Raw genomic sequence first — 11,081 nt, 5'->3', positions numbered from 1 at the left:
GAGTTGTTTATCATACATGTATACATATGTTTGGAAGATATCACGAAATATTTAGCATTTTTTTAAAAAACGTCCACTTCGCGTATAATTGGTTTCGTTGCGTTCGTAAAATTATTTCGAGTTGGTGGGTGGTGTCATAGAAATTTAACTCTTAGCGAGCGCGAAGAGACGGGACGTTAAAAATTTGGATGGAGTTTGTTTAAGTTTTTTTAATAAAATAAATTTTTTACAGTTTTTATCCCTGATAGATTTGCAAGTCTAGCATATTTTGGGGGTGTATATTGTAAATTTGTTGGGGTATCGTTTTGGCCTTCTTGCAACGACAATTTTGGGACCACTTTTAGGATGTAGGATAAAAAATAAATAAATAATAATAATTGTTGGATCAAACTTAGATTAAACTAACAAAATAATAATAATAAATAATAAGACAGAAGCTTGTGATACGTATGAGTTGGGGAGGTAGACCAAAACAATTAGAAAACTTTTATTACATAATGATTCTCACGATTACACCATATATATACACCATATATATATATATATATATATATATATATATATATATATATATATATATATATATATATATATATATATATATATATATATAGCTAAAACATCACTTGTTCCTAAAGAATTGTATCCATTCTAAAATTAGTTGATTCACCAAATCAAGTAAACATTGAATATCAATTCCAACCAAAAAAACACTTATTAATTAATTAAAACATAACATCTAAATAATTATTAAAATTAACCGATTACTCCAACAATCACCATCTTAATCGGTTACAGCAAAGCAGGTTCCTCCTCAATCAAGTTTACCTCTTTTTTCCACGTAGGACACTCATTGTTGAAATGGCCAAATTCACCACACTTGAAACATCTAACGCGGCTTTTGTCCTGGACACGTTCATTTACATCTCGACCCTTCACGGACCCACGACCTCTCCCCCGGCCACGCCCAAAGTCTTCACGATTTGAACCGCCATGGCCACAATGTTTACACCCGTGTGTTTTTTCCTCACTAGCCAACAACAAACCACCTTGAATGCCCTCTATTTTCTCGGTTCCTTTGATGCGCTCTTCATATGACTTCAATCTCCCAACGGCTTCATCAAACAACATTTTATCCAACTCGAAACATTGCTCTATAGACGCCACAATTTGGAGAAACGACATAGGCATAGAATCAAGCAATCTTTTCACCAAGTCCACATCTTTGAGCTCATATCCAAGAGTCCTTGCTTTTGATGCTAAACCGGTCAATTTTGTAGCAAAATCATCAACTGTTTCTCCCTCCTTCATGCGCAAACTTTCAAGCTCCCTTTTCAAAGTTGCAACCCGAGCCGATCTCACCCGATCCACCCCCAAGTAACGCGTTTTCAGACCGTCCCACACTTGTTTTGGACCGGTATAACTCGCCATTTGCAACACCATCTCTTCAGGTATTGCTTGAAACAAGAAAGCAAGTGCTTGCTTTGATTTCTTTGGATCCAGCTCCACACCTGTTTTTGGTTCCACGGCTTCCCAAATTCCATAGGCGTCCATAATCGCCTTCACTTTGACTGCCCATACCTGATAGTTTGTTGGGGTCAAAACTGGAACTTGATATGACATGGAGCTTCCTTCCTTAGCTTGTACCAACGCCATTTTTTAGACAGCTTCAACTTTTACGATCAATTTTGTTCCAAGAAACTCTTCACACCACCCAAGAAAACAAACCCTGGTCACGGGCTATACCGATTTCTTGTCCCCGGTTTAGTTTCTTTTCACGAACAACACGATCTAGTTGAAGCTGCACCTAGCTCTTGATAAGTGTTGGATCAAACTTAGATTAAACTAACAAAATAATAATAATAAATAATAAGACAGAAGCTTGTGATATGTATGAGTTGGAGAGGTAGACCAAAACAATTAGAAAACTTTTATTGCATAATGATTCTCACGATTACACCATATATATAGCTAAAACATCACTTGTTCCTAAAGAATTGTATCCATTCTAAAATTAGTTGATTCACCAAATCAAGTAAACATTGAATATCAATTCCTACCAAAAAAACACTTATTAATTAATTAAAACATAACATCTAAATAATTCTTAAAATTAACGATTACTCCAACAATAATAATAATAATAATAATAATAATAATAATAATAATAATAATAATAATAATAATAATAATAATACACAGTTTCAAAACTAGTGTTAAATAATATTGGAATAAATATTTCCAACATATATAACGTTCAACAACTTAGATCACCAGGTGTCTGGCGTCCCCCTCCTCACCGTCCCTTCAATATCGACACCGGGAACTCGTCTCCCGACACCGCTCCACTGTCATCCCCACCGTCGAAGACCACTGTCGCGAGGCCGACGGTGTAATTTTCACTCGTTTTTTTTTTCTTTTTTAATTTTTTTTCTCAAATTTTCTTTTCTTTTTTTTTTCCTTTTTTTATATTATTTGTGAGGTTTTTTTTTTTTTTTTTTTTTGGTTCTTTGTGAGGGTCTTGCAGGTTGGAGGTTGTAGAGATGAAGACGTGTAGGTGAGAGGTGCAGTTTTTCTTTTTATTTTTTAGTTTTTTTTTTCATTTAATAAATATATAATAAAAAAGTTTAAAAAATAATAGAAAATAGAAAATTGACACTGAAAATGAACACTGTGGACACCTCCACTCATAACACTGTTAGTCAATTTCGGCTTTCATTTTCGACACTGAAAATAGACACCGAAATGGACTATGGACACCCTGTGCTCTTATTTGACTATAAACTCATAGGGGTCGATGTTCGCTTATATTCAGAATCAAAGAATGTACAAACAACACAAGATTTATTCACGACTTTTTCAAACAACACATAATCTATTTGCATATATATTATCTATCTCTTCTTTTTTAGTAAAAAAATAAAAAAGAATAAAAAAAGGAACGTAACAAACAACACTACAGTATCCAAGACCTTTTGCAACGTACATATAATTAATTAGAACATGTATCAATCAATGACAGCATACTGGATTTAATTTTAGTAGTTCTTCAATAGAACGTCAGTAACCAACTTATCAAAGTTGAGGTAGGACGATCCACCGATAGCAATGGCTTCTTCGGCTTTTAGTTTCCATTGCATCGCATTCTTTTTCATCGTCTTACCTTTCTCTCCGTCCATCATCTCTAACACCTGAGCCTTAACCTCTTCTCTTTTCACATTCGTATTGATCTCCATACCAATTCCCCATTCTACACAACTATATCGACAATTTGTTTGCTGCTCCGCAAAAAATGGCCAGCAAATCAATGGAATACCGTTGCTAATACTTTCAATAGTTGAGTTCCATCCACAATGAGTCAAGAATCCTCCTATTGCAGGATGCTTCATAACCTTTACACAATAAATCACACACACCATTATAATCAAATATCTTATGTGTTCGACAAATTTTTATTGTGATGTATAAATTATGCGTTTAACATGTATGCAAAAATGACAAAACAATACTTCCAATCCTTTTCTTTGGCTATCTCAAGATATGCTGATTGAGTGACAGCAAAGTTTTAACGTGAAACGTATTATAACGATATCAGGTCCCCAACCAATCCCAACCAATATACTATCTTGAGATGGTTTGACATAACAAAAATCATTACTTAATCATATTCAGAGTACTTAACTACCCCTGCATTGTGAGAAGTTGCATTTTTATGAAAAATATGTATAATACCTGTTCTTGAGGACACCAACTAGTGACCATGCCTCGTCCTTTCGTCTCATGGACGAATTCTGGGGGCATCATGGCCTCATCACCACCAACAATATCCGGTCTAGTTATCCACAAGAAATCTTTATTGCTATTCGCAAGTCCCCACCCAAACTCGATAAGTTGTTCTTTCGTCATGATTGTAATACTTCCAAAGTTAACGTATACAACCGACTTAGGCTCCTTGGTGTCAAGCCAACTTATGCAACTTGCATCTTCTTTCCAAAGATTGGACCCAACGTGTTTGAGTGGGTCATTTTGAACATACTGTTGCATCATGTGTAATGGACCTATGGTAAAAATGTTTGGGTTGTTCTTTGCAAGCAAAGGCTTAACACTGTCTTGTTCTAACGCGTCAAATGTGTTGATTACGACAGCAGTGCCTCTATGCATAGCCTCGGCTTCTGTCGTGAGATAGTTTAGCATGATGTCGTTTATGTCCGTTGTTTGAATGAAGTTGGGTAGATCTTTTAATCGGATGTCATTATTCATCCCTGGAATCCAATCCACGGTTGTTTCCAAATACCCATTTGTCATGTCACTTGTATCTGCCATAGATAAGTCATAAAATGAAAACGTATTAACTTACGGAGTACTAAAAGTAGCAACAACAAACAAATAATTAAAGGGATGAAACATAACACGTTCTCTTATACCAAGTATTATATTAAATTAAATTAAATTACATGTAATTCAATGAGATTACAACAGAATTGGAATTGAATTTGGACACGCATCGTCTAAATTAAATTTCAATTCCGTCGAAATTGAAATTGGATTCCATAAACCAAACAGACCTTAATGATTCGCTATTATATATTACTAAAAATGTTTTTAATACTTGTTAATTCAAACAAATTTTTTTATGCGTGCATTAATTACACGATCTAATATTTATGAAAGTTACAAGTTTATTAAAAACATATTCTTAACGTACGTCACAATGACAAATGAGTTTTATTCTACCATTTCATATTAAAGATCCTCCAATAATTTAAGTTTATTAAAAACATATTCTAAACTCGATTTTTTCTTTATATACTTTTATTTGTATTTAAAATTTTTTTTTTTTTTTGAAAAGCAAAAAGATTTATTATTAAAACTTGAAAGATTACAGAAGGCATAAACTCATGCCTTACATGACTTTACGATTTGCGAAGTATATACATATGGATATACACTAAAAATGACAACTGCATAATCGTTACAATTCAATTAAAAATTCAATCTATTATTTATCATTTTTATTCCTGCATTAATTAAAAGTTCTCATATTTAACAACACTACGAGTTTATAAAGTGTATAACTTAACATATGTCATATGACGTCATATGTTAGCAAAACTCCTTATATATAATATTTACTCCATCACATTTTAAATGTCCTCAAGTAATTTTTGTTGTAATTAAGATTTGTTGAGATGAGTTTTGTCTTAATATTCAAGGTAAATTTAATTTAATTTATTTTTATTTTATAAATGAATGATAAGATCGAGTAACGAATGGGGTAAAATTGAGAGTTCAATATTTAGTAGTTATTTGTTTCATGTAGACAATTATTTTGAGACTTAAAATAGGTGAATCATTAAATGAGAAACTAAGAAAACAAGAACTAACTAAAGTAATTGATTGAACCAAATTAAAGATCACCTTTGAGGGGAATATACCCCCTTTGAACAAGCTCACGATAATGAGCGTAAGCCAAAACCCCACAAGCACTAGGTGTCCAAAACAAAACTTCGGGCAGCCCGAACCTGTTTGCAGCTTCAAGCGTAAAGCTCATGCACCCGTCCGATACTATACAGCTCACCGGTGGCATGTCAGGATCCTCAAAACCATTAAGTTTAGTGATGAGTTCACAAATAGGCTCCAAACTGTTCTTAGGAACAGACTCACAAAGATCAGGAATCGATTGGGAGACGTTGGCGTCAGATGGAGGAAGCCCGTCAGTAACGGAGTAGAAACGAAAATCGGGCAACCCGTCAAGGGACGAAGGCCCTCGAGATCGAAGCAAGCGGTTATGATTGTAGTGAGTGTTAACAAATGAGATATGGAAGCCTTTAAAATGAAGAAGTTTAGCCAGTTTCATCATGGGGTTAATGTGGCCTTGTAATGGGTATGGGATGCATATGGCATGTGGTTTGGGTTTTGTAATGGAACCCATTTTTATGTGTTGTTTGATTAATATGATTTTGGAGGTATAAAAAATACAGAGTCTACTAGTATTTATAGAAGAAAATAGGATATTTTGGGAGTTAATTTAGCCGACTACAATTGAAGTTTTATTTAGACAATTGACGATAAAATAACATAAATAATAGTGTACAATTGTTTCGTTTCATACACGGAGACTCGGAGAGTATTAACAATAAAAAGGTTGACATTAAAATTACTTTTGACTACATAAAAGTGAAATTGGGCACTTATTCTGTGGCGATTTTAGTATAAAAAAATTTAATTCGGTCTCAATTTCTTTAACCAAATATTGTAAGGAATTTTAGTGTTTATTTATCTAAAAAAATCGAAAACGTAAAATTATATAAAATTTTGTTAGTAAATTTAGTAATGTCTTATACAATTTAAAGAGTATATGTTTGTAAATTTTGTTAGTAAATTTATTTATATGAAATTGTGCACTTATTTGGTGGCGATTTTAGTAACTTAGATATAGAGAGAACCTGAAGTAACATTTACACGCAGAGATATTTTTGACATTTTACTATTAATTACAAATCTTAGTTTTTATTTAAATAAAAACACATGTGATTTTATGTTTTCCGCCAATAAAAAATTCTCCTTAAATCTTTTTAATTTATAGTATCATATAAATCTCTAAAATGATGATTTCATAAATAAGAATTATTCAAACTTAAAAAAAAAATAGAAAAATCTAAGCCCCATTATGATGTCATTAATATAATTTTGATAAAATATTAACATGTTAATTGGATACTATATGAAGCATTATATACAACCTTATAATAATACATCTCATGATCATATGTACAATAATTGAAGCATTATGTACAACCTTATGGTTAAACACTCTCATAATCATATATACAATATTTGAAGCATTATGTACACGATTATAATAAAACATAACTTTAAAACAAATTGTACAATCTTTTAGAAAACACTTCATGAACATATGTACAAAGTTTAAAGCATATTGTATAATCTTCATATAATAATTGTATTTTAATTGTTAAAAAAATTTAAAAGACATTTGTTATTACTAATAATAATTATTAAAAATATATATACTCATTTTTAAAGCAAACTTTATTATTATAATTATAATTATAGTTATAATTATTATATTATTATTATTATTTAAATATGAGTTCTCTTTACGGGATTAATTACGTTACATATGTATGCGAAATACATGTCTCAATAAAAGGTTGTAATGTGGGCTTTTATAACAAGAAAAATAGTAATTGTGATAAAAATTGGAAGAAAGTTGAGGGAGAATAGATATAGTTCATTTATTCTGACCAAATTAAGTATATCAATATATTTGTAAAAATAAAGACAAGTTTCTTAGTCAGAATCCTTGATTCAACGGTTCATTAAACTACATGACTTTACTATTTAATTTCGCTTAATACCAAAAACATATCATTAAACTGTTTCGTTTAAACAAACTTGTAGTTCAAATACATTCACTCTTATAATACATTGGTAGGATACCATACAAAACTTGACACATGTCCTTCTAACAGTTTTTAGGTATAAGGGCACTATAGTCAATAACTAAATAATAATATTAATTGAAAATTCATTTTTATATATTAGCAACTAAATCAAACGTGCATGTGAGTAACCTCCCCCTTGAAAATAGGTATGGTAGTTTGCTATTCCAAGTTCTACCTTTTGAAAACTTTCAACGATGAATATGTACTCCGTAATTGATTAAAGTGAGAAAATGGTGGTATAATTGTATTCAGATTTCATCTGCAGAAAATACAAGATGACCAACTCATGTGCATCAATTTGCCATTGTATCAAATTTTCATGACACGAAATGTGTATCAATTTTAATAGTGCGGTAGCTTGTGCAACCTTAAGTACACATAAAATATCCTTGTGCATCATGTTTTCTAAAGATTGGTTGTGCATGAAGAATTGAGGATTGTGTATCATTTTGTTTAGTAAAAAAAAACACCTGTATACGTTAATAAATATGCATCTGTTCAACTGCATACACATATAAGATTTGTTCAAACATGCGATTAAATTGCAAGTCTAAATTATTTATTCAAATATAAATTAAAATTTACAATTGAATTGAAAGAAAGACTATTATGCCCTTAGTTTATATTTTCGTTTGAAATAAACAACATCAAAAAAAAAAAAAAAAAAATTAAAATATGAAATATACTAGATCCAATGGCTCATATTTCTTCCTACCTTTTGTATTTTAAACAAGTTTGTACAATAACCTCACCCTATATATATATATATATATATATATATATATATATATATATATATATATATATATATATATATATATATATATATATATATATATGTGTGTGTGTGTGTGTGTGTGTGTGTGTGTGTGTGTGTGTGTGTGTGTGTGTGTGTGTGTGTAGCAAAATAAGCACTAAATTGATGACATCCAATTTATAAGGAGTTAGTTTGCAAATTTTCCTTAACCACACGTAAATGAAAACAATTTCATTTCATTTTAGGAAAGTGATTCGGAATGCATAATAACATTTTTTGGAGTTTCTTTTTTTTTTTTTTTTTTCATTATTAAGTTATTAAGTTGAGATTTTTCAAGATTAGATTAAGAAAACATGTAATTATACCCTCTTTATTTTACAACAACAACACAAGTACACAACAACAAAACTCAATACCACATAAAAGGTGTATGAGAGATGTGAGATGTTGACAATCATTCTCCTATCTGAGAATAAAGACAAATCATTTCTCCACCCAGAGTGAAAACACTCTCAAAATTATAAAAAGTCATTCCTCTCTCTATTCGACTGATAGAGAGATTGCTTCCGAGTGGATCTTCGGCCAATAATTAGGAAACATTTTTAGAAAAATTAAATAAAATAAAATTGAGACGTCATGAAAATGGTAAAATTAAATTTCTATGGGTTTTAAATTCTGCATAAAATTTAATTTAGACTTTAAGAGTCAGTCATATCACCAATAAATCGACGATTGCTGTCGGCTTAATAACTAGACCCTCTTTATTTTACTTCATCTATAAATATTCATTTTGACTAATCACAAAATTTAAATAAAAAATTATGCTGTTGACCCCTTACGATTGTCTCATGTATCACATTTGTCATTAATGTTTTTTTCAACTTGGTTAGTCACCCAAATAACGTATATAACGCGGTTGGTCCTTTTCACTAACGATTGTCAAAAAAATATCCGTTAAATTTTAAAAATGTAATGCACGAGGGTCATTTTGTCCAATCATTTTTCTCCTTCTCTTTGACGCCATTCTTCTACTTGTCTTCAAACCTTAATTTTATTCCATACAAAATCACAAAAGTAAAAACCACAGACTAATCAAATTGAGTATAAACAACCACAATTCAAATTTTGCTAAGCAAAGCATAATCAAATCAAAGTTGTAGACGTGTGTTGTTTAAAGCAACGTGACCATATCTATATAGCTATATGTATATCTATATTTGTATCTATATCTTATATCTAATATCTAATATAGAGTATTATAACGGCTTATATTTTCTTTCTTAATTATAATTATATTCATATCTTTCACATATAATTATAATTATAATAATTATAATTATTTAAAGATATGTGGTGTTGCACATATGAATAAATCAAATCACATCAACACTCTCAAGATTACCAAAATCAACATAAGGCCAAATTTGTTTTAATGGTTTTTCATCATCGGGTATGTATATAACATATAAAAGATTTAGGAAAAATGGTTTTTAAATGTATACAACATTATTGATTTAAGATCTAATGTTAATATTCAAATATTAATTTGTGTTTTGATGATGACAATAATCATAAGCAATAACAAGTAATGTTAAAGTAAAAACGCAAGTTCATATACTTATTTTTTCTCTAGCAAATGATCAAACTACAAAGAGTTTAAATAAGAAAAATGTCGTTCTAATCAAAGCATGCATACGATAATTATCACGGTTGGACCGTTGGATACACCGTCCATGCTTTGTAACCACACAGCCAGGTTCACGGCTAAATCGCATATGGATCATAGTCTTGGCTAGTCAAATAATGCTTTACAAATCGTTTTATCCAAAAATGTATGAAAATATTAATGGTTGGAACTTCATCTAATTCATATTACATGAGTTTCAAAAAGTTAATTAACAAGATTCAATCGAATTCAAACTTGAACACAATTATCTTCATTAATAAGCCACACGTCTCAAAGACTAATTATCATATAAACACATAAGTGTTTGATGCTTTCATAATTTTTATATATATTTAGACATCTTAAGAATGGTCATCAAGTCCCAATTAGAAGAAGCTCTTTCCTAAACATGAGTTGTACATCGTTGTACACTTATACATTAGGTGTAATGTGCTTAGATATTACTATGATTAGATGCTTAGATATTGTCATGCTTAGCTTCAATACTATTAGACATTACCATGAGTAGCAACTAAGTGCTTCGATGGTTAACTATATTAGTTGCTACGTGCTTAGACTTTAACATGATTAGTTGCTATGCGAACTTGACTGTTATATGTTTAGAAACTAACATGTTTAGTTGATGATTAACTAAATGTTTATCTAATATTATTAGCTATTATGTCTAGCACGATTGTTACAAATACACGTGATCCTACTATCAAACCATACGCCTCTATATATTCAAAATATATGTTGGTTTAATAACTTGTAACAATATTAAATCATGTCCGTATTGTTTATGGAAATCAATTACAAGTAAATGTTATTTGAATAAAGACATGATAAACCCGAAATAAAATTTCACATGAGATTAATTGCCTAAAACATTAATATGGGTTTATCAACAAATATTGATCTAAGTATACTAATTTATATACCTTCACGTGTTTAAGTGATTAGAAACACTTTACAAATTGCATGCTACTTAAAAAGCAACATCACATGTGTTCACATCTTAAATATACTAAGAACATGATTTATGTTTTGTGCCTAAATGTTTAATGCATGCTACTTGTAACACCCTAGGCAAATCCCACATCGCCCACAGACATGAGTGATCATGGGATTATAAGGTAATACTCACGCTTAAATGACACAACGCGTTTTGGGACCACAGGCAGAGCAG

At 30.7% G+C, this 11,081-nt stretch overlaps 1 protein-coding gene across 1 annotated transcript; it reads right to left on the bottom strand.

Moving 5' to 3' along the window:
* Positions 1-2,832: 2,832 nt before the first annotated feature.
* On the bottom strand, positions 2,833-5,951 carry LOC139851502 (UDP-glycosyltransferase 85A8-like). Its single transcript, XM_071840571.1, has 3 exons — positions 5,419-5,951; positions 3,733-4,316; positions 2,833-3,392 (listed from the first exon to the last, which is right to left on the bottom strand). The coding sequence occupies exons 1-3, from the start codon at positions 5,930-5,932 to the stop codon at positions 3,039-3,041; spliced, it is 1,452 nt and encodes a 483-aa protein (XP_071696672.1). The 5' UTR covers positions 5,933-5,951; the 3' UTR covers positions 2,833-3,038.
* Positions 5,952-11,081: the final 5,130 nt, after the last annotated feature.

This window comes from Rutidosis leptorrhynchoides, chromosome 6 (assembly GCF_046630445.1).
Source record: "Rutidosis leptorrhynchoides isolate AG116_Rl617_1_P2 chromosome 6, CSIRO_AGI_Rlap_v1, whole genome shotgun sequence".
Lineage (NCBI taxonomy): Eukaryota > Viridiplantae > Streptophyta > Magnoliopsida > Asterales > Asteraceae > Rutidosis > Rutidosis leptorrhynchoides.
This window is presented reverse-complemented; position numbering and strand designations above follow the sequence as displayed.

Coding starts and splice junctions, on each gene's coding strand:
- LOC139851502 (XM_071840571.1), bottom strand. CDS start 5,932: ATGGGTTCCATTACAAAACCCAAACCACATGCCATATGCATCCCATAC. Junction 4,317..5,418: donor GGGGTATATTCCCCTCAAAG/GTGATCTTTAAT, acceptor TATCTATGGCAG/ATACAAGTGACATGACAAAT. Junction 3,393..3,732: donor GTTGGTGTCCTCAAGAACAG/GTATTATACATA, acceptor TATTGTGTAAAG/GTTATGAAGCATCCTGCAAT.